At 53.0% G+C, this 23141-nt stretch overlaps 2 protein-coding genes across 5 annotated transcripts in view; one reads left to right on the top strand and one right to left on the bottom strand.

Moving 5' to 3' along the window:
• The first annotated feature begins 674 nt into the window (after positions 1–674).
• Positions 675–3033, top strand: RDH8 (retinol dehydrogenase 8). Its single transcript, XM_027666432.1, has 6 exons — positions 675–817; positions 904–1065; positions 1571–1750; positions 1825–1918; positions 2003–2186; positions 2788–3033. Exons 1-6 carry the CDS (start codon positions 700–702, stop codon positions 3025–3027), a joined length of 978 nt encoding a protein of 325 aa, XP_027522233.1. The 5' UTR covers positions 675–699; the 3' UTR covers positions 3028–3033.
• Positions 3034–6862: 3829 nt separating this feature from the next.
• The window catches only part of IKZF3 (IKAROS family zinc finger 3), a 35870-nt gene continuing 19591 nt past the window's right edge, over positions 6863–23141 (bottom strand). For 2 of the 4 annotated variants that reach the window (XM_027666339.1, XM_027666340.1), the window contains exons 7-11: positions 20377–20637; positions 19531–19698; positions 17851–17967; positions 12696–12812; positions 6863–9375 (exon numbers count right to left, since the gene is read on the bottom strand). In XM_027666339.1, coding sequence (XP_027522140.1) covers positions 8681–9375; positions 12696–12812; positions 17851–17967; positions 19531–19698; positions 20377–20637 — 1358 coding nt within the window. In that variant the 3' untranslated portion in view covers positions 6863–8680. Of the gene's footprint in view, positions 9376–12695; positions 12813–17850; positions 17968–19530; positions 19699–20376; positions 20638–20947; positions 20994–23141 lie in introns of all 4 variants that reach the window. The other 2 variants (XM_027666342.1, XM_027666341.1) reach the window with 2 other exon arrangements.

Below are 23141 nucleotides of genomic sequence, written 5' to 3'. Positions count from 1 at the left end.
CCACCAGCAGGGTTTGGCACAGCTGGGCACCACTGACACGGCACAGCTCAGCACAGCCCAGCACCACCGGCGTGGCAGAGCTCAGCACAGCCCAGCACAGCCCAGCACCACCAGGATGGTCTGGCACAGCCTGGCACCACAGACACGGCACAGCTCGGCTCGCCAGGACCCTTCACACTCAAGCACTTTGTCCTCCCCCCTCTGCAGCAGCAGCAGCCCCGAATGTCCCCGTGGGGGCCTGGCACTCCTTGCCCCCACACCAGGGGCGTTTTGGGGTCCCCAGGAGCGGGGTCCTGGGGTGGGGGGGCGAGGGGGGCACCCACCACCGCGTCCCCCACGTCCCCACAAGGCCAGTTGAAAACTGGGACGTGTTTTATACCAGTGACAATAAAGGTTATTTTTGCAGAGCTCCTGCCTTGTCCGCTCCAAAGGCACAGCTGGGGGGGTCCCCACAGCCCCCCGCTGCCAGTGGCACACGGCTGGCAGTGTCCCCATGTCCTACCGTGTCCCCACGGTGCCCCAGGTCCGGCACAAAGGCCCCTCTGTGTGCCCGGGGCACCACGTGTGGCTCAGCCACGCGGCCGCCCGCAAATCCCCGGGGAGCGGGGGGCGGATTATCCAAGGGGGGATTAAGGGCCCGGATTTGGGGAGGGGGGGGCCCAGGGCCGGGGCAGCTGCTATAAAGGCGGGGGGGCTGGGATGTGGGCCACAGGCCGTACCATGGCTCCCAAGACGGTGCTGATCACCGGCTGCTCCTCGGGCATCGGGCTGGCCCTGGCCGTGCGGCTGGCGCGGGACAAGCAGCGCCGCTTCCAAGGTGAGCGGGGCAGAGGAGGGACCCCCCCGGCCCCCGGGGGGACCCCGCGCGGGGCTGAGCCGCCTGTGCCCCCCCCCCCCCTTCAGTGATCGCCACCATGAGGAACGTGGGCCGGAGCGCGGCGCTGGCGGCGGCGGCGGGGCCGGCGCTGGGCCGGACGCTGGAGATCAAACAGCTGGATGTGTGCGACGAGGGCTCCATCCGAGCCTGCCTCGACAGCATCCCCGGGCGCCACGTGGATGTCCTGGGTGAGCCCCGGCACTCCCCTCCTGTCCTGGCCGTGGGGAGCCCTGGGCTGGGAACCTCCGTGACGGGGACACCCCGCGGTGGGGACACCCCCTGTGCTGGGGGCTGTCCCTGCCAAGCGTGTCCCAGGCTGGGGACACTTTGTGCCCCCAGTGCTGGGGGGGCACGACAGGGACACCTGATGCACCAGAGACCCCCTGACCCCATGAACCAGGCACCCTCTGTGCCAGGGACATTCCATGTACCAGGGAGCCTCCAAACCCAGGAAATCCCATGCTGGGGACCCTCTGAGCACAGGGGGACCCTCTGTGCCAGGGACCTGACCACACACACCAGGGACCCCCTGCGATAGGGACCCCCCGTGCTGGGGACACCCTGTGCACCAGGGACCCTTCACTGCCAGGACATCCCACGCTGGGGACCCTCCAAGCGCTGGAGACCCTCCATGCCCAGGGTGTGGGATCCCCCCGCTTGGGGTCTGCCCCCACTGATGCCCCGTGCCCTCAGTCAGCAACGCCGGGGTGGGCATGGTGGGCCCGCTGGAGAGCCAGAGCCTGGCGGCCATGCAGAGCCTCATGGACACCAACTTCTTCGGCCTCGTCCGCCTCGTCAAGGAGGTGCTGCCGGACATGAAGCGGCGCCGCGGGGGCCACATCGTGGTCATCAGCAGCATCATGGGCCTGCAGGGTACGGGGGCACGGGGCACTCTGGGGGGGCCAGCCCCGCCCTCAGCCCTGACCGGGACCCCCCAACCCAACCAGGCATCGTCTTCAACGACATCTACTCGGCCTCCAAGTTCGCGGTGGAGGGTTTCTGTGAGAGCCTTGTGGTGCAGGCGCTGCGCTTCAACGTGGCGTGAGTGTGGGACTGGGGGGGTCTGCAGCCCCCCGGGACGGGGCTTTGGGGGGCCCCAGTGCCCAGCGCCCCCTCCCCGGGCAGGATCAGCCTGGTGGAGCCGGGGCCGGTGGTGACGGAGTTCGAGACGAAGCTGTACGAGGAGGCCGAACGCGCCGACTACTCCCGGACGGACCCCGAGACGGCCAAAATCTTCACCGACCTCTACCTGAGGAACTCCAGGGACGTGTTTGCCAGCTTGGGCCAGACCCCTGAGGACATCGCTGAGGTGATGGGTGGGAGGGGGCTGGGCTGGGAAGTATTAATTAGTCCTAATGAGGAATAGCAATGGCCAGCTGAAAACAGGACGGATCCTGCCTGGACAGCTCCATCCTGATGGGGCTGAGCCTGGCTGGGAGTGGGAATGGGAGTGGTGAGGAATGGGGATGGGGGTAGGGATGAGGGTGGGGATGGGGTGAGGGGGGATGGGATGGGAATGGGGATGGGATGGATGGGGATAGGATGGGAGGGAACTGAGGATGGAGATGGGATGGAAATGGAATGGGGATGGGAAGAAACGGAGATGGGGTAGGATGGATGGGGATGGGGTGGGATGGGACAGAGATAGGAATAGAATGGGAAGGGGATGGGGATAGGATTGGAATGGGGTGAGATGAGATGGGATCAAAATAGGGATAGGATGGGATGGGCTTGGGGATGGGATGTGAATGGGAAGAAGAAGGGATAGGAAGGGAGATGGAGATGCAGAGGAATGGGATGCAGACAGGGCTGAAAGGGGACGGGGGTGGAATGGTGGTGGTGGCAGAAACGGGCCGGGGCTGAGGAGGGGCTGGGGGGACAGGGAGGGGACAGTGTTGTGCCCCGTGCAGCACACCCTGCGGGTGATCGAGGCGGCCCGGCCGCCGTTCCGGCACCAGACGAACGTGGCGTACACGCCCATGGCCGCGCTCAAACACGCCGACCCCAGCGGCGCCCTGGTCACCGACGCCTTCTACAAGCTGGTGTTCAAGTACGACGCGGTGCTGCGCTTCGGGCTCCGCGCCATCCGCCTGCTCCGCTGGAAGTCACGGAAGGTCAAGGCGGGCGTGCGGCTCCTGGGCTTCAAATAGCCCCCTAGAACAGCCCCGGGCAGCGCCCACCCCACCCCCGGGAGGGCGGCTCGGGGGCGGGGGGCTCTGGGGCGGGACCCCTGCGGGGTTTCTATCCCGCCCCCGGCCCGAAATAGCGCCCGCGGCCGCCGCCGCATTAAACCTGAAGTGGGAGCGGTGTTTGTAACCAGCGCCGGGTGAGCAACGCGGAGCGGCTTCCTCCGGGAGAGCGGCGGCCGTGACGGGGCTGGGAAGAGCCTCCCCCTCCCTGGGGCATCCGGCCCCCTGCACCCGAGGGCGTGTGGCCCCCAGGGGACCTCCCCCGGCTGCCAGAGGCAGTGTCCTCCTTCCTGAGTCCTCCTTCCCCCAGACAGTGCTGGGTGGTCGGGAATGTCCCACGGGGGGGGGTCCTGAGTCACCCCCCTCCAGCACTGAGCCCCACGGCCCTGGGGCAGCACAGGGGGTGCAGGAGGTGACGGTGGGGGGGGAGCAGGGTGAGAGCGAGGTGTGGTGTGTTCAGAGGGGGCACGGGGGGTGCAAAGGGAACCGGGGCGAAGTGGAGGTGGGGTGCATGGCAAAGGCTGGGAACAGGGAACCCCAGCACCCCACGCTGCCCCCGGGGGCTCCCCTCCGGCTCGGGGGGGGGGGGGGGGGGGCGATGGCAGGGCTGGTGTGCCCCGGGTGGTGGTGCGTGGGCGCCTGGCGTGACAGCCCCGGCAGGAGAGCACAGGGGGAAACCGCAGGAGGCCCGGCACGAACCAACCCCGCGGGGCCGCTGCTCACGAACCTGCCCGGCCCCTTCCCCGGCGCAGCCCCCCGGGGCCCTGCCGGGACCCCCGGCCCCACGTGCGAGGGCTGGGTGGCGGCTGCAGCTCCGTGTGCCTCGCACGTGGCCTCTCCGGGGCCCCGCCGGCTCCAGGGACCTCGGGGACAGGATGGGGGCGGGGGTGTGTGGGGGGGAGAGGAAATATTTTTGCATTATCCCCCCTTCTCGCACGAGTTAATGGCAAAGCGGCGGTGGGACCGCGGCCCCGGGGCCATGGCAGCACCTGTGGGACGTGCAGGAGTGACATCAAAGCGGTGACAGAGTCGCTGCCTCTCCCCCCGCTGCGGTTTCTGCAGATTTGACTAACTTTCTCCACTCCGGGGGGCAGGACGGGGGGGGGGGGGGGGGGGGCTGTGCCCGGCGCCGGGGAGCAACAAGGGGGGGGCCCTGCGGCTCAGCCCCCCCGGGCACAGAGTCACAGCTGTGGGAAACGGGGCTGAGGGAGGACAGGACCCTCCCCCTAGACGCCCCCGGTGCCCAGGGAAGCAGCAATGGGGCTGGTACTGGGGGCACCAGGATGAGCCGCAGCTCTCCCTGCGGGCGGGGGGCAGCGGGGTCTGGGGGGAGCAGCCTGTGATGGCCTCAGCCCCAATCACAGCCCCCCTCACGGGGGTCCCGGGCAGAGCGAGGAGGGAACAGGGAGCTGCTGGTGATGGGGGTATCCCCAATCTGTGGGGGGGCACCTGGGTCATGCCTGAGGCTGAGGAGCATCACCTCCCGCCTGGAGCACCCGCCGTGGCCGTGGAGCAGCGGTCCGAGCCCAGGACCACCCTCCATCCCCATCCCACCACCGCCGCAGCCCCGCGGGTGCCGCGCTGGAGCGGCCGGAGCCGGGCGGGTCGGAAGCAGATTCTTCTGAAAAACAATTGTCTGCTGGGACTTTCCTGCCCCCGGGGTGTGACAGTCGCCAGCCGCTCCCCGTGTCCCCGATTCCCCGAGGATTTCGCTGCCAGGTGCCGGCTCGCTGCCATGCAAATGTGGCGCCAGATATAACCCGGCCGGAGGGGACGGAGGGGACGGCTCGGGAGCTCCCCGGGGGCTTCACTTCTCTCCCGGCGCAGCGAGGGGGGCACCAGGCGTGACATGAACCCGCTGGCCCCGTCGTGGTGCCCCGGTGACAGTCGTGGCCCTGCCCTTGTGTTGCTCCCGCGTTTCCCGGCGGGACCCCCGGGGCTGCAGAGAATCCCCCGTGGCGGTGCCAGCGCTGGGGACACTTCCAAGGCCGTCACTCAGCACAGAGGTGGCTCTGCTGGCCCCGTGCCCCCCGGATTTGGGAACCCGGCCCACGCGGAGGGTGGGAAAACGCCGGCGGGGCCCGTGACTCAGGGCACGGCTGGGGACGGGGACACGGGGGAGGTGCCGCCGCTGACTCAGACCTCCCTCGCCCGCTGTCCCCTCCCGGCTCCGCCGGGGTTTGGGAGCTCGGCCGCTCCCCGCGGGGGAGCAGGAGCCGGCCGGGATGCTCCAAGGATGCGGCGCAGCACCCGGAAGAGTTTTATGGGATTTTTTTTGGGCGTTAGGAAGCGTGTTTCGACACGACGGCGGGGGAAACCAGTTCCTCTGTGCTCTGTCACGATTACAGCTATCAGCAGATAAGGATCGCTCTGTCACAACACCAACTGAAGGTTTCTGTAAGCCTTGAAAGGGGATTGGTTCCAGGCAGCAGAGGGATGAGGGAGTTTGGATCAGGGAAAAGCCGGGATGGGAAGACGCCGTGAGACTGAGCCCCCGGGGGCTGTCGGGGCTGACACTGTCGCACCCAGCGCTGGCACAGCGAGGGGAAAAGACCCCTCGGCCCTTTTGGTTGCCACCCCTGGTTGGGAAGGAAGTGGAGGAAAAAAAAAAAAAAAAAGAATCCTCTGACTTTCTTTTGGGTTGTGTGTGTGTTTTTTTTTTTCTCGTTTCTGTTTCTCAAGCGCGTCCAGCCCTTGCGGCAGAAGGTGTCGGGGAGGAATGAAACAAGGGCGAGCAACGTCAGCCTGGTAAGGCGGGTGTTAAGAGGGCTGCGGGTGGTGTGAGCCTCCACCCTCCCGCCGCCGGGATGTTTCCATCGCTTTCCCGCACGGTGGGTGCAGCTCCCGGCATCCCACGGAACCCCTGAGCCCACCCCGCGGTCCGGGCGTGGGGTTGAGCTGCCCACACCCCACGGCTCTTGGGTTTTATCGTTCCCCTATTAACCACAGCTGAGTCCAACACCATTTCCCAGCAGCTGGAGGAACAGGCAGCGTTAGTTTACACCTCCGAGTGTATCAGTTACTCCACTGAGTAACTGGTTGTGCCGAGCACAGACCCCACCGTGGCTCAGCCCACCGGGGGTTGCACCACAGCCACGGTCCCATCACACCCGGCTGGGTCACAGGTCCCAGCTCCAGCCCTGGTGCTCCAGACCCGCTCCCCGGATCCCATTCCCACTCCTCAGCCTGCTCGTGCCCGTCACTTCCCAGCTCTGCTTTAGCACACAGGGGTTTATTGAAATTTTTAAAAACTTCAGCAAACATTTAAGCACCAGAGACTCCTTTCTTGGTGCTGAAAGCTCCTTCCCTGGGGCCTCTCCTGCCACTGTTGGGGTGCAGTTCATCAGGAAACGAAGAACCGAGCGAGGTGGACACACGACAGGCCAGAGAATGCCCCAAACCCAAATCTGTTCTGGACCAAAATAACAAACCAGGAGCAGAATAACTCAGGCTCTCAACCAACAGCAGTGGTTTTCCCCTCAGTTTTCCCAGATGAGGTGGTGTCCAAAGCTCCTCTGAGCTCAGAGATCCACCCAGGACCGAGGCAGCCCCTCGATGTCCAGGCACAGCCCGGTGGGATTCCCACCTCCCAGGCAAAAGGCTCCAGGGCAGCGCTGTGGGATGGGGGTGAAGGGAAAATTCAAGTGTGTTCTTTAGTGAATCCTACAAAAGTGGTTTAAAAGGGGCTCCATTACTCAATCCACTTATGGAAAACCAGATTTTTGGATGGCTCCAGGAGTGCAGGTTCCTTGAAGAACCTGCCTTTGCCTGCCCTCAAGTCAGCACATTGTCATTATTTAGGTATTTTATTCATTTATTGACAATTCTTTGGTGTTGAAAACTAAGCCATTGAAAAGCAAGCTTGTGACAAAATAAGAATTTGATAAAGACAACCACAATGTCCTAAAAATGTCGGACTTAGATTCCCCAAACTATCACAGAAATGTCAGAGCAGCAGTAGAACTGTTTCTCTTTGTCCTCTGGGAATTCTTTCCCTCCCTTTCCCTCTCTTTTCCAGTCCCAAAGGCTTAACCCTTGGGGTGGATTGTTGGTGGAACTGCAGCCTCACTTGGGGAGAGTGTTTGTCACACCACGACACGAGTGTTCATCGGGGAAGAGCCAAACCTGCCTCAGATGGGAAACTGGGAAAGATCCTAAACGTGCTTTACAGCTCCACACACAACAGTTCTCCTGAGCCTCAGGGATAGCAGGATCCTGGATTAGCTCTTCCACAGCACTCTGGACACTCTGCAGGCTGAGTTATCCCCCTCCAGACCTACCCTTAGTGGGAAAAATGAACGTAGTCTTTTTTTTTTTTGTACCTTAAAATTCTTCGGGAGGAAATACTTGAGCCCAAAGAGGCAGAGGGAATGGAATTCAGTATTTCTTGACCCTGAACTCTCCAGCCTTCCCTCAGGGAAGCAGCTGGATCACCAGGGATAACACAAAAGCAATGCAGCTCTCAAACCATACAAGGGATGCAGAAAGTCCATCAGAACACTCCTAACTAGGGGGTACAAAAATACTTCACAAAGAATAAACCCTCGCTCAGCAAAGCCATTCCCAAATCCCTCTCCAGCACAGAGACACCAACAGGGCTGTGGAGCAGGGAGGAGTTCCAAAGAATTGTTTTAAAAACCAGCTTCAAAGGGAGGCACCTGCTCAGGGTGTGGAGCAGCATCTCCTGCCAAGGGATGTCCTGGTGCAGCTCCCACACACCTGCAGGTCCCACCTGATCCTGCTCCCATCCCAGCACTGTCCATAGGGACATGGAATGGCACAGCCACGTGTCCTGCTGCTGGAGCACAGCAGGAGCAAGGCAGAGGCACAACACACAGCACAGCTTCATCCTTGTTCGTGGCACCCATCAGAAAGGAGGAGTTTCCAGCAATGAAAATCGGGATTTCCCCCAGCCTACATGGATGAGCCAACCAGTGACCTCACTGGGTATCCCAAAAATGCTTATTGTTAAAAAATCCCAACCCCAAATAGGTCTCATTTCTTATTTTGCTCTTGCTGGGTGGGAGTGACTTTATAGAAACAGAACAAAAGTGGTAAGAAAAATGAAAGTGTGGTGGGGCCACACACTCACCAGGGCTTAGGGGAAAAGCTTGAAGGAGGAATTAAAAATTCCTCCCTTTTCCTGCCCTTGCTTTCCTTGTTTTGGTGATAAGCCACTGGAAGACCATATGAGAATTATAACTAAGAAAAAGCTCCTCCAACACACCTCTGACCAAACACCTGAGCAAGCAGGGGAGCTGCCAAGAAACCCTTTTGTGCTGAGTTAAAGCAAACCCTATAAAAACAAACACACGCTAAAAATTCAAAACATCGCAAATGGCTCTGAAGTTTCACAAAAATAAAGTTCATATCAAAACCAGTCTCTGCCCCGGGTGTTCCCCACAGTCCTGCTCACCACAGCAGCCAGGCAGAGATGCTACAGAACACTGAATTATCGGGAAAGAATTTACAGAGGTGTCACCTCCCCGTGACACGCTTAAAACTGGCCTAGAAAAATACTCGGGAAATTTCGTTACGCTAATTAAAAACCCGACCGACCGAGCCTCCCCCGGGACGGGAAAACACGGCTCCTGCCCTCGGAGAGCCGGTCCCTTCACTTGAGCACGACCCTGTGCTCCCCCCGGGCGATGTGCGAGGAGAACTCGTAGCGGTCGTGGCTCCGGTAGCCGCAGACGTTGCACTCGAAGGGGTCTCGGAAGCCGTGGCAGCCCATGTGGATGGTGAACATGACGTAATCCAGGAAGAGCACGCGGCAGTGGTCGCAGCGGAACACCCCGATGGGCTCCCCGTCCTTGTTGAGCACCTTGAAGGCGTCGCGCGGGCACAGGGCGGGCGGCTTGAGGATGTCGTAGGGCCTGGGGAAATCCTTCAGGGCCGGGAGGCCGTTGCGGGCCGGGGCGGGGATGCCCTGGCCCTGGGGGAAGGAGGAGGCGTTTGGCCGCTCCTCGTGGTTGCTGTCAGTGTCCGTGGAGTCGTGGCCGCTGTTGTTGGGCGAGAGGCCCCTGTCGGACGACAGGCTCTTGTCCCTGAGGTGGCCGTGGCCGGGCTCGGCGCCGTTGGGCACGTCGGCGCGGGGCAGCGGCAGCGGGTACAGGCTGCTGATCACCGGCACCATCTCGGCCGTGGGCGCCGGCGGGGTCTGCACCAGCGGGCGCAGGGCCTCGGCCCCCAGGTAGGTGATGGCGTTGTTGATGGCCTGGTCCATCATGCGCCCGTGCATCAGCTCGCTCTCCTTCTCGTACAGGAAACCCGCGCTGTAGCTGACGTCGAAACTCGGCCGCTTCTCGCCTGCGAGGGAGCAGAGCTCAGAGTTACCTGGAGGATTTAAACCCCACGTTGCCTCTTCTAAAGGGCAGAAGTCACTGGGAAGTCAAGAGGCATGAAATGTTCTCTGCTGAAAGAGGCTGTTTGTAAATACAAGTAGCTTTTCGGTGGGGGGTTGTTACTTTTTAAAGTTCAGGCTTGGAAGCAGACCAGTCTAAGAAAGGAGGCTTTGAGGGTACTTTCTGATAGACTCATCTGTGATACATCCTTGGACACTGAAGTCAGTTTTCCCCACTGTCCTCTGACAGCTACAGCTTCCTCTGCACCACACCTGGGTTCTTGGACCTCTACACAAGCTTTCAGGTAATCTAACATTGGCAGATATATATATATATAGGTGTCAAAAATCACACTTAGGGTCACTTGATAAAGGGTTAGTAAAAGAAACTGTTTTCCTCTGGGTTTGCTGGGGCTCTGGAAGCTCTGGACTGGACAGAAGGGAAGGACGGTTCACCTGAAATCCTGCTCACACCTTTTGGCAGCACCACGCAACTGGTGCAAGGAGGAAATAAAACTGCACCCAAAAAGCACTAAACTAATTTTTGTAGTGAATGTCTAGAAATAAGCAACCGAATTCTGTGGTTACTTAAACCATAAAATTGTTCTTAGCTTAAAGAAAAAAACAACAAAAAACCAAAAGAAAGGAGCAGATGAAAGGTTTCATGTGCAAGGGACTGGCAAACGTCGGATCCACGAATCTCTCAGTTACGGTAACTCGAGTGGTGCAGATGTTTATCAGTCACCTGTCAACACCATGACTCAATGTGTATGAAACTCGTGGGGTTTCACTGCACAGGCAGAAAACCAGGAGCTCACGTTTCTCTTCTAAAACACTCCAAAAGGTTAGTGAACCACAAGAGTGTAACTGCTTCCAGCCCTCAGCCCCGCTCGCCGTCCAGCTTCGCGTGGAAGAGGAAACAAAGCGCTGCAGCACGTTTGGGTGACTCACAAAACCAGCTGCAGGCACGAGAAAGATGTGAATAAATTTGAAATGTAAAAATAAAAAAGGCAACAAAAAGCAAAAATAGACAGGAATTCCCTAAACATTTTGGGGTTAAATAAGGTAAAGTCAAAAGGTAACGCGCAAAAACGCGACGCGTGAGCGCAGAATCGTGGAATATCCTGAGTTGGAAGGGATTCACAAGGATCATTGAGTCCAGCTCCTGAATGATCATTAGGGTCTCACAGTGCTCTGTGATTCCACTGTGCTGGTGGATTTTAAGGTCCCCCCCAGAAACCTCCCCAGGAGAAGGCTCTGAAGAGGGGCCTGCTGCAGAGGTGAAGGGTCAAGTGCAGGCTCTGCTGGTCCCTGTCCTTGTGTGGGACTTGTACTGGTGCACCCGAGGCAGCTACTGGGGATGGAGATGTGAAAAATAAAGTGGGCAAGACTCCTGGTGCTTGTCTGAATCTCTGCAGAGCCCTCCAACTATAATAAAGGGTTTTCTTCTTCCCATCAATGGACTTCATTCAGAGCAACGGGCCAAACAAAGATGCCTTGTTAGTACACATCCCTGTCCCTGCTTCCTGACAAAATGAAACATCAGCACTCGTTCCCAGATTTCCCAAGGAATTCCCATGCTGGCCTGGCAGATCTGGGCTCTGGCAAGGACAGGTCAGAGAGGAGCAGGAGTCAGGCCAAGGTCGGACAGCCTGCTCCTGAAAACATCCTTCCCAGGGATAAAAGGGACAAGGGGGTAGTTTTTTCACATGTTACTCAACAAGAACAAGCACAGAAGGTCTAGAAAAACAGCAAGTTTCAGAAATGGGTTGTTTTGTGCCTTTGGGTTCTGCAGCTTCTCCACAAAATCACCTGTGTGTGCAGTGCCAGTTGGTGCCACTCAGCACCAGCACAAATCCCACAGGGTCTGTGCCACACAGTAACTCATGGGCTGGCAAAGCAAACCCAAACCCCACTAGTTCTGAACTTTAGCCACACACCACTGGGGTGCATCCTGCTGCAGATGTGTTTGATAAAATACCTACAGATCAAACTGGTGCCAATTGTACACCAAGAGAGCTGGAAAAAAGCTAAAAAAAAAAAAAAAAAGGGGAAGCTAAAGAATTACAAAACCATTTGCATTAGCATTCCTGTTTGAATCACAGCACACGGGCGAGCCCCACAGACCCAGTTTCAGTTCTGAGCACCCAAGGCACTCAGATGGTGTGGCTGTGCAACAAGGTGACCTTCAGAAAGCCACACTGAGACTAAATAAATAAATAAAAGAGCTCACTTCTTGTAGATGAAAGCCCAGTGCTACCCCACAAACCCACTAAGAGCTACATTACCTTCAAAAATGGAGTTGGTTTCCCGGGTGGATGGACCCAGGAGTGCACACACCTTTCCCTGGGGTGGGCCCAGGAGCACACCTGTACCAGGACAGGTGCTCTGAACACCCCTTGCCAGGTGGGTGTGGCTGCAGCAGCCCAGGGAGCCCCTCCTGCACTCCCACTCAGGGGAACACCACGGAAGGTGAACCTTACGTTCAGCCAAAACAGCAGCACTTGGCACCGTAAATAACCATACAAACAGCACAAATAAGGCTTCAGCAGCACCAGGATTATACAGCTGCTGACTCAGGGCTTTCCTCAGGACACAGACTGGTGTTTTCTTCTCTTTAAAGGCGGGTTGATGAAATCAGACTGGCCAAGAGGATCTGGCGTGCTCTGGAACACAGAACCTGCCCAACGAGTATTTAAGATCCCCGACATGCATAACTCTGATCACATACAATTAAATGCAAAGAAAATGCTATGGAAACATCTGGTTGCTTAAATTACCACAAGAAAGGATCTGATATTTTTTAATCATAGTCAAATTTAGGAGGATGACTAACAGAAATCCAATACTTTTCTGTCTTTAGGCCTTATTGCACACAGGAGTCCTGCAGGAAGCTTCAGCTCCTGCTGGGAAAACATCACCCTTCCTGTTCTTTGCCTGTTCTAGATCCCAGCAGAGAACATTTCAAATGCACAGGTATGGAAACAGCATGTGAAACAGCATTTATAAATATAAATATATTTAAAAACCAACTACATAAATAAACACAAAGCACAACAGCAGTTTCCACCCAGTTTAAGCAGCCAACAGAGTAAATTCTTTATATTTTAATCAACCCCCTACGACAAATCACTAAAACCCCATCAGAACCACCCAAGTTACTTTATTCTTTTGCACTGGATGCTAAGACTGAGCAGGGTATTTAAAAGAAGCAGAGACATTGTCCCCGAGGTTACCGACTCGCACGTATTGAACTGCTGAGGATGAAAAGGGGTTTTGTTCTTACCAATAAATTTCTGAGGCATTGAGCTTTTCCTCTTTGCCACGTTGCTCGCTAGCCTGTCCAGCACAAGGGCTCTTTCACTCCCCATCTCTGCCTTGATGTGCCTCGCCTCCACGCTGGCTACGTTGGAAAATGTGCAAAGGAAGGGAAAAAAAAAAAGAAAAAGAGAGAAAAAAAAAAAACCACACACACGACACGTAGGTGAAAAGAAAAAAAAAAAGAGAAAAAAAAGATAAAATAAAGGAAGAGCTGACTGGTTTAATCTCTGATTTGCCACAGTGACTGGAGGAAACAGTTTGGAGATCTGATGTAAAGTTGGGGTTTTTTTTGCTTTCTCTGTCGTTCCTGCTCTTTGGGCACCAGTTGTGGTCAGTGGGAGCCAGCACAGCCCCGAGCTGTGCTCGGGGGAGCACAGACCATGCAAACCAGTGTGGGTGAGAGCGAGAGGAAGTGAATGAACTGGCTGGAAGGTTGGTTAAATTGCAGATGGAGACAGGAGCTCTGCAAGCCTTTCTTTTTTATTCTGAGTAAGGCTGGGTGACACCTGCACACTCACACAGTGCTCCAGGCTGAGGAGAAGATGATCAGGCCTCTTGCTGCACTTTTCAGATATCAGTCATAGTTGTCTTAACGAATCACTAAGAAACTCTTATGAAATATATCAGTGTTCCATTAAAATCAAAACAATAGAACCTTTCAAAATTCACTTCTAACTCCTTGTTTTTCCAGGTGTTAGTGTCACTTCATTTTTCTCCCTAAATGCTACAGCTAAAACTAACTATGAGTGTTTTCTCTCTGATGTTTTAAAGCTCACTAACCTCCAGAATGTCCAATTTTAGGAAAAGTGTCTGTGCCCTGCGATCACCCTTGTGGGACTGGGCCACTTAAGGCTCTTCCCTTTTTCCAGAGCTCTTCCCAGCTGTGCTAAGCAGTGCCCAGCACTGCACAGGGGCTGTGCTTGCTCTCAGCTCCTGGAGGCTGCACAGGCCTTGAGCTGGAGAGCTGCCACCTCATTTCACTACTACCACACTAATACTGATCGTAACTGCTGCAGCTTCCCCCCAGCCCTGCTCACACCTCAGCAACACAGCTCTGCAGTGGCACTTTTATATTAAAAACTATGATATTAAAGAGCAAACTCATTGCTGAGAGTTCCAGGGTCAGGGGTCACCGTGGTGACAACTGGACACATCTTAGGAGAGTGCCTGTGTCTGTAGGAGTTGGGATCTACAAAAAGAGGACAAGGAGGGGTGATTTGCTTTCCTAAAGTAGTACAAAAGGTTGGATCTCACTGTGAAAGAGTCCTGGTTGCTGTGCACACACACTGACATGCCTGAATACAGAATCACAGGATGGTTTGGGTTGGAATGAAGGGACCTTAAAGCTCATCCAGTCTCACCCTGTGCCATGGGCAGGGACACCTCCCACTAGCCCAGGTTGCTCCAAGCCCATCCAACCTGGCCTTGGACACTTCAAGGGATGGGGCAGCCAGTTTCTCTGGGGAACCTGTGCCAGGGCCTCACCACCCTCACAGCCAAGAATTTCTGCCCAATATCCCATCTACCCCTGCCCTCTGCCAGTGTGAAACCATTCCCCCTTGTCCTATCACTCTCTACCTACATAAAAATCCCCTCTCCCTCCTTTTTTTGTAAGCCCCTTAAGGCACTGGAAGGCCACCATGAGGCCTCCCTGAATATATGAAGCATAACCTAAGCAAGAGAGAAGCACTGCCAGAGGAAGGTGATAGGAACACTTTGGTTTCACTTCAGTCCTGCTAAATGCAGATTTATTAATTATTAGACTTAAATTGCTGTTTGCAAGTGCTGAAAGTGCAGCTTCATCCTTCCCAGCTCTGAGCAGCCTTTCCCTGTTTGCCAGTGCTGCTCCTGCTATCACAGGAGTTTCAGTCAGCACAAACCATGACTCACCAAACCTCAGCCAGAACTATTTGTTCGTGTTTGTTCAGCACTTTGAAAACGTAAAGTGTATCAGAGGTACAAACACCAGCTACGAGTCTGAGTCAGGAATGATGGGATACCAGGGCCCAGCTCAGCTCTGCCACAGTCCTGTAACCCTGTGACAGACCAGCCCCATGCAGGGCATGAAGTGCCTGAAAGGGAATAACACACTGCTCTGCTGCTCTGGTTTTTGTCCTATATTACTCCAGTATGTTTGGAGACTCATGTAAATATATTCATCCCTGCTGCCACTTTTCAGCCTGGGTGCCCCTCTCCTGCTTAGCCAGCACTGGGGCTGAGGGTGGTCTCCCCTGCTCCCCCTGGGGTGTCTTCTTGGTGCTCCCAGCACTGCTCCAGCCTCGGTGTAAGTGTCAGGTGTGATCCTGACTTTATAAAGCACTTCCAGGAGACAATTGTCCTGCCAATGTGATTTATCCATTATGGACGACTGTTTATGTTGTTTTGTGATCACTGAGTGAGGAGCCACCTCTCCCAACAGTGCTGGCCATCACAGAGTGGTTTGGATTGGGAGGGAGCTTAAAGCCCATCCAGTCCCACCCCCTGCCAGAGGTAGGGACACCTTCCACTCCCTCAGGTTGCTCCAAGCCCGGTCCAAGCCGCCCTTGGACACTTCCAGGGGTGGGATCTCCCTGTCTGGGCCGCTGTGTCCCCCCGTAGCTGTGGAGAGAGAGGCTGCTGTCCCAGCCCTGAGCACACCCCACATCCCCCTGCTCTGAGCTGTTTCCATAGTGTGGTTTCTGCCACACCACCAGTGTGAGCAGAATTTTTAGAACGTGCGGATATCGCGAGCAAAGCCCTCGAGTACAGAGCAGAGCTGAAATTAGAGGCATTGCTTCCTGTAGCATCTCTGTGTGGTCACTCAAGAATGGAGAGTGGAACAGAGCTGGGTGACTGTGCAACGAGAACAATGTGAGCAGAGATGGTTATCAGGGACAATGCTCCAACAACATTGTTATGTAAAGCTTTTCTTTTGGAAATATTTCCACATTTGGAATGTGTAAACCTGGTGCTAAAAAAGGAACTGGAATGGTTGCTGTGGTCCCGATGCCTTTAAATATTTAAATTAGTTATGGATGGTGGCATGGAGAGCATATTTGTGTTTAAAGATGGCTCCATGTGAGAATCACAGAATGGTTTGAGTTGGAGGGAACCTTACAGATTCAGTAATTCCAAACCCCCATGGGCAGGGACACCTCCCACTAGACCAGGTTGAGAAGCTTGGAAGGGTTTCAGAAAAGCACCAAGAATTGGAGGTGATGTGAAGAGGTAGGAAAAGGGTCAGAAATGGAAAGAGGATGTTTACTAAACACAAGTGCAAAATGCTACACTTAGGGAAAAAAAATAAAATGTACTAAATGACCTCCTGAGGGCCTTTCCAGTCTTTCCTCTCCCTGATTCTGTCACCCAACATCCTGCTGGTACCAGGAAATTGGATGGAAATGCCCCAGGAATTCCCATTTTTCATAAAACTTCCTAGTCCCCTAAAAACACTGCAGTATTTGTAGGAGTGTGAAGGTCTCCAAGGCAGAGGGAGCAGCCATCTCCTGTAACAGTGGGAATTTGCATTCCCTGTGACCAGTCAGGGCTCCCTGCCTGCTGCAGCAGAGACTGCACCACAGGCTGGGATAAGGAGTGAAATGTCTCTGTTCTGAAGTGCATCTGAACCCTGAGAATCACTGAGAGCAGTGGGAGGTCTCAGGTTTTCCATTTTCACAGATGGACACCCTGGGTGATTGCACAGGGGAGCATGTACTGTAACACAAACCACAGCTACGATGTGTAAAGGGTTCTCATGAAAACCAGAACTTGCTGATGTGCTGACAACCAGTTACTTTTACTAAAGCTCTAAAAAAATGTCATGTGCTGATGAGAGAGCCCTCCAAAAACTATAAAACTCTAAAAAAACCCTCACAAAACTCTTTGCTAAGTCACGTTCTTTGGGAGGTTTCACGTGTGCCTGAAGCATCAGCCTGCTCACCCTGCACAGGGTAAGGACTCCTGTGCTCACAATTTTCATCACACACTCATGGCTCTTCACACTGCTTTTCAGGCCTGGCCTGTGATGATTGTCCTTACTATTGTTGATAGAGTTATTTGGAAGAAATTCCTCCCTGTGAGGGTGGAGAGGCCCTGGCACAGGTTGCCCAGAGAAGCTGTGGCTGCCCCATCCCTGGAAGTGTCCAAGGCCAGGTTGGAAGGAGCTTGGAGCAACCTGGGCTAGTGGAAGGTGTCCCTGCCTGTGGCAGGGGATGAGACTGGATGGGCTTTAATGTCCCTCCCACCCAAACCATCCTATGATTCCATGATTCCACTCTTTGGTTGGGTTTTTAAGGCTGCATGACAAAGGAATAGGAACCTGAATTCTGGAATTCTGCTCAGATCAGTCATAGAACCCTTTGAAAGGTCACAATCAGTCCCTGACTCTGAATGGGAAAATAAATTCTTCCCTGACTTACTGGTGTTTGGTGGGACTTAAATCATGCAGTTCATTTTAGGATTTGAATGGTTTGGGTGAAGCAGGGACAAATATTATGGTGGTTATTTTGAACCAAAGTGTTTTGGAACTGCAGCACTGAGACTGAAAAGGGGAAAATAAGAAAAAACACGTTTTGATATATTTTACCTTCATCCTTTTGCAAAGGCAGCTCTGTACTCAAAGCAGTCCCTTACCTCTCGCTCCCTCCTAAGCTGATCTGTCACAGATTTTTGGGATACCAACCCATTTCCATGCCCTGGATCCAGGCCACTAAAACTTCTGCAAATTCTAACAGATTCTGACTAATTGGTCTTATTCAAAAGAAGAGGAACCACCAAACAGACTGAGACATGAACAACTGTTGTCAAAAACTCATCCCATAAAATGAGCCACATAATGGCATTAATGCAGGGATAATTTAACTCATTGTGAGTATCACCTACAGAAATGCTGGGTACAAGGTACTTTAGATGTTTTATTCAAAGTAACTGTGAAATAAAAAAGGGATTAAAATAAAAGCACTCTTTAACTACCTGCCTGAGGGCTGCGTTGAACCAGCCCCTTTATAACCTTACAGCCCCTCGGGTTACTGAAAACAAGTGGAGGAAAAGCTGTTCTCAGGCTGTGGGTTAACAGCTCACCAGACGCCCTTTTTCAAGCCCTGTAATGCACCAAACCCCCAAAACCACTGTGATAAACTCACCAGCCTCACACATGCCAGCGTTCTGCAGGTAAGTCCTGCACCGCTCCTTGTGCTCCTCCAGCGAGCTCCTCTGCTTGTAGCTCCTGCCACAAAACTCACATTTGTATGGCTTCTCCACTGGAAAAAAAAATAAATAACAACTTCATTAAAATAACTACAAGAGACCATTAAAACACCCTCTCCTGACGTTCAGCACGTAATTACCGACAGCTTAGGTTCAGCTCATGGAGAATGCTCGAAATTCCTGCTGAGTTTAATTGTCACAAATTTAGGGTGACATGAGGGTGAAACCACCAGATACACAGAGTTCCTCCTCAGACCCTAAGCTCTAAGAAGAGGACCATACCCTAAGAAGAGGATTTAAATGAGAACACTGTTCCCAGGGCCCCGTAACAGCTTTCCTTGGAGTAGCTTCCCTAGGGAAGGTTGACAGTATCACTGCCAAACCAGGACTGCCACAGCCCTGAGTGCCTGACCTGGGTCCTGCCTGTACAGAATTCTTCAAGGATTTCATTAATTTGATTTCATTTCCAAAGGCATTTGTTGTAGAGGGAATGATGTTCCTAATTCATTTAAACTAAAGCAAACTTGTTTGAAACTCAAGATCCCCACACGGCCTTTCCTGGTGCCTCATACACAAGGACTGGAAGTGCTTCCTAAATTATCTCAGTACTGGTTTGGGAACAGACATCCTCTAAAATTAGATAGTAGGAAGAATTCTTCCCTGTGAGGGTGGTGAGGCCCTGACACAGGTTGCCCAGAGCAGCTGTGGCTCCTCCATTCCTGGGAGTGTCCAAGGCCAGGTTTTAGCATTGTGCTGGTGGGGGACAGTCACCACCACTCTGCTGGTCTTGATTAAATCAGAATCTCATTTATCCGTGGCAGATAAGCTCATTTTTGACTTTGATTCTTTGTGAGGTTGAACTTTTTTTCTGTGCAGTGCAGTGCAGAGATAACATCTGTCATTTAGAATCAATTTTTTTTTTTTTCTGGGCCCTTGTAGAACACAGGATATACACAAATCCAAGGGCAAGCACAACCTGGCTCCTGCAGAACTGGGGGAACTAAGACCAATTTTTACCTGGCTTGTTATTCAAGTCACCTCAGCTCTGTGCCTCCATTTCCCCATCTGTAAAATGGACAGAACACCCTACCAGGCTGGAGAAGAACCATCTGTGAGCATGTTAAGAGATTCAGATGAAAGGCACTAGACCACAGAGAGGTGTCAATTGGTAATAGAGTCATTCTGTCCAGGATTGTGCTCCTGGAGTTTTCCTCACAGCTCAGGATGGGATGGGAGGAAATCCTAGCAAAGCACATCTCACACTCTCCTCGAGTTCAGAGCTTGCTGGCAAAGCCAGCTCTGCTCATCTGAAAATGAGTTGTCAAGCTGGTGATGGGTCAAAGGCTGGACTCGATGACCTGGGATTGGACTCTTCTGACCTAACTGATTCTGTGAAAATCCCACAGAGGTGTTTGTGCAAGGAGGTTTGTGGGCTGTGACACGTGTTCCCCTGCACTAAGAGCAGAGCCTGAGTGTGTTCCACGAGCACAGGGAGTGGTCCCTGCTCCGTGTGGGCTCTCGAGCAGGCTGAGCAAACCTTGCTGACTGTCTCTTGCACCCCGAGTGTCCCAGTGACACACACCTGAACCACGTGAGGTGCCTGTGAAGTCACTTACCAGAATGTGTCCTTAAGTGACCCGTAAGCGCATCCCTCCTCTGGCAGGCATAACTGCACAGGTGGCACTTAAAAGGTTTTTCCCCTGTGTGTAGTTTAATGTGGCGGAGGAGGTTTCCCTTCTGAGTAAAGGAAGCTCCGCACTGATTACACTGGAATGGCCGTTCACCTTAAAATGACATACAGAAAAGGACATTTAATGGTTACGTGGGTATCAGGTCGCCCTCTGCCTTTTTGGAAGAGGAAAGAATGAGATACTGGATCGACTTCTTTCTATAGAAACACACAGAGTGGGATTTCAGTGGGAGGGAGGTGCAGCTCTGGTGTCAGAGCTGCTCGTAGCATATGTGCGACTATGGAAAGCACTGCACAGTTCTGCCATGGAAAGAAGTGCTCTGGAGGAGGCTGATTCCAACAAGCCAGCAATTTTTAGAAGAAAAAAAAAAAAGAGGCCTTATCTCACTGCTGGTTGAAACTTAAGATGCTCATTGGTTTGTTGCCCAAGTATAGCACAGAGAGAAGTACATACACAGGCTGGAAATGGCAGCACAAAACCAAACTAACTTGTGCTTTGTGCCTGAAATACTGACATCACATAGTGCCTTTCATCCAAAATTCTTAAAATGCCTCATGAAAATGCTTTTAATAACATTCAATCCTGATGAGAAGAAGGGTGGGTAAAGTGAGGCACAGAACAGTGGGTAACTTGCTACAGATCACACGTGGTGTCCAGGACAGAACAAGGAAAGCCTGGTTTGGGGATCCTTTTTCAAAATGAGTAGTCTGAATTAAAAATCATTATCCTGTAAGTACCCAGCTCTTACAAGAACAACATAGGGATATTTACCAGTGTGGCTACGCTTATGAACCATCAAGACATTGAGGCTAATGCAGGCTAATCCACAGATATCACAAGTCATCTTCCCACTAGCTGGCCTGACGTGGTCATAGGAACCCGAGTGTCTCTCCAGTTTAATGCTCTCATACTCGTTATATTCTCTGGGATAGGTGTAAGGCAGCTCAGACTCCTCCGGGTTTTCCATAGGCTCGGAATTTAAAGCACTCTCCTCTCTCTCACTGTATTCACCCTTCACTTTAATCACACCATCTGCAGGTAAAACAAAGCACAGGAGTGAAAAGATGCTCATCTTGTGCACAGCGAAGTACCTTAGGAAAAAAAAAGACCAAGAATTATATAAAATGACATTACCCATTTCCTAAAAGTGTTACTGAAACCCCAAAGATGAAGAAATTAAACTGGTCATGGACACTTAGTGAGATAACCCTTAAAAACACTGACCTGCCTGATGGATAATTTCTTTTTACAGATTATGAAAGCATAATACAGTACAAACTTCTCCTGAAATTACAGGGAACTAGTCAGGATTCAAAAGAAAACACTTGTTCACATCACTCACAATTATTATTTCTATAGAAATCAGCATCTCAGTCTGCTCCTGTGAACTGGAAATACAGAAAGACACAAATTAAAAAGGATAATTACGTCTTGTAACTTTTATCTTCCTGTGGAATCTCTGGTGCTTGGAACACTCCTACGAAATGTGTCTGAGCAGTGTAAGACTCCCAGTGCTCCCATGGCACAGATTCTCCTCAGTTAAACCTAATCAATAATCCCAATTTTCACTTGCAAATCACAATTTTTATCCACAGCTCTCAGATGTGTGAGGAGCAGTCGACAGTCCCGATTTACTGCGTGAGTAAAACTAGCAGAGGCAGGGGAAGGATTTCCTGATAAATAAATGTATCCCAGAAAAATCAAAAGATTTGTCCAAAATCATATCGTGAGGGTGTGGCAAAGAACCCGAAGCCTCCTGAAAATCAACATTCATGGCCGTCAAACAGGTCCCTGGGCCTGTCTCCGTGTCTGGAGGAATCCAGAGGCATTGCCTAAACCAATGCAGCTCCATGACAAAGGCGGATGTAGCAAGTAGCTAATGATTTACTAACAATGTGAAAATATAAGCAAATGGGTCACACTGTATAAACAGCTGGTGATTCCCAACTTGTGGTGCTGCATTTCCTCTCCACTGTTAACTCCAGCACTTCCACTAAAACCCTCAGTGATTGCCAGGAGGGCTTTTTTTCTGCTTAAAGCTGGCTGAGAAATTTGGGGCTGTTCAGCCTGGAGAAGAGGAGGTTGTGTGGAGACCTCACAGCACCTTCCAGGATCTGAAAGGCCCACAAGGAAGCCAGAGAGGGACTCTGCATCAGGAACTGGGGTGACAGGACAAGGGGGAATGGCTTCACACTGAAAGATGGGAAATTTAGGTTGGATATAGGGAAGAAATTCCTCCCTGGGAGGGTGGGGAGGCCCTGGCACAGGTTGCCCAGAGAAGCTGGGGCTGCCCCTGGATCCCTGGAAGTGTCCAAGGCCAGGTTGGATGGGCCTTGGAGCAACCTGGTCTAGTGGAAGGTGTCCCTGCCCATGGCAGGGGGTGGAACTGGGTGGGCTTTAAGGTCCCTCCCTTCCCAAAGCATTCCATGATTCTCTGACAGAGACAAACCACGGCTGAAACTCCAGTTGTGCCTCAAGCTCCCCAGTGAAGACAAGCCCCACGAGATGCACCACGTGGCTTCCTGTTTGAGAGTCTTGTTCTCTGGCCACCTGCTCCTCCCTGCAGCCCAGGGTTAGACAGTTCAATCTGGCACTGAACCACTCGTCCTTTCTCCCAAGTACAGAACACAAACTGCTGAATATGTATTAGCTCTGGTTCTGAGTAATAAACCACATCAAATACCAAGAACAAACAATGGGTGGCAGCGAAAATGAGGTGGCGACATAAAAGCAGAGCTGAAAAAGAAAGATCTGGCAACCCCAACTTCCATGAAATCAAAATTTTCAACTATATTTTAGTGAGAAGATCGCTCCTCTGTCCTAAATTATTCACTAAGCCCAGCCAAACTGTCTGAGTTGAAGCAGAGGGAAAAGGTGGGTGATGATTCCTTCATCCCACACAAGACTGTGGTAGTGTGGAAAACTCCAAGATCCCTCTTGTGCTCCCCCTGGATGAGGATATCTGCAGAAGGATGGGGTTTCCCCCCATGTTGTGTGCTTTTATCCCTCTGTCCTAGACAATGCTTAGAGGTTGGTGGTGGGACTGGCTGCCCTGGTCCCTGATGAGCTCACACGGGTTTGAGTGTTTGCTCAGAGGGTCACAGAGATCTCCAAATTCACCCAAAATGAGCTGGTTTTCTCCATGGATTCTTCAGCACCAGCTCTGCTTCACATCCTATGAATTCCTGCTTCCTCTGCAGGTGCCTTCTGCTGCCAACTTCATGTCTGAGGCTGCGAGGGCGATCCTGCTATCAAGATTCCTTCAAAATTAGCTTATACATCCATTTCCATCACTCCAAGGAAAAATGATTGCCAGTTGCTGACAGCAGCTTTCAGCACAGTTTCTTTTCCAGAAAAAAAAAAAAAAAAAAAAAAAAAGATTTTTTTTTTTTTTTTGATGGGCTGGTTGGTTGTTTTTTTCCCTCTCAAAGGGAGGCAGTTCCAAAATAATTTGCTACATCCTGCCCAGCGCGGTAAAAGGAAGTACCCGGTGCAGCTGCACCTTGTTGGTACTTTCAGACACAATTTCAATTCCC

The sequence above is a fragment of the Corapipo altera genome, unplaced genomic scaffold (genome assembly GCF_003945725.1).
Source record: "Corapipo altera isolate COAL_440 unplaced genomic scaffold, ASM394572v1 200, whole genome shotgun sequence".
Classification (NCBI taxonomy): Eukaryota; Metazoa; Chordata; class Aves; order Passeriformes; family Pipridae; genus Corapipo; species Corapipo altera.
Note: the sequence above shows the minus strand (reverse complement) of the source record. Positions and strands in the feature narration are given on the sequence as shown.

Excerpts from the sequence above, each read along its gene's own strand:
- RDH8 (XM_027666432.1), top strand. The coding sequence starts at position 700 with ATGTGGGCCACAGGCCGTACCATGGCTCCCAAGACGGTGCTGATCACC. Across the intron at positions 818-903 it reads CAAGCAGCGCCGCTTCCAAG|TGATCGCCACCATGAGGAAC; the intron begins GTGAGCGGGGCA and ends CCCCCCCTTCAG. Across the intron at positions 2,187-2,787 it reads CCCCTGAGGACATCGCTGAG|CACACCCTGCGGGTGATCGA; the intron begins GTGATGGGTGGG and ends TGCCCCGTGCAG.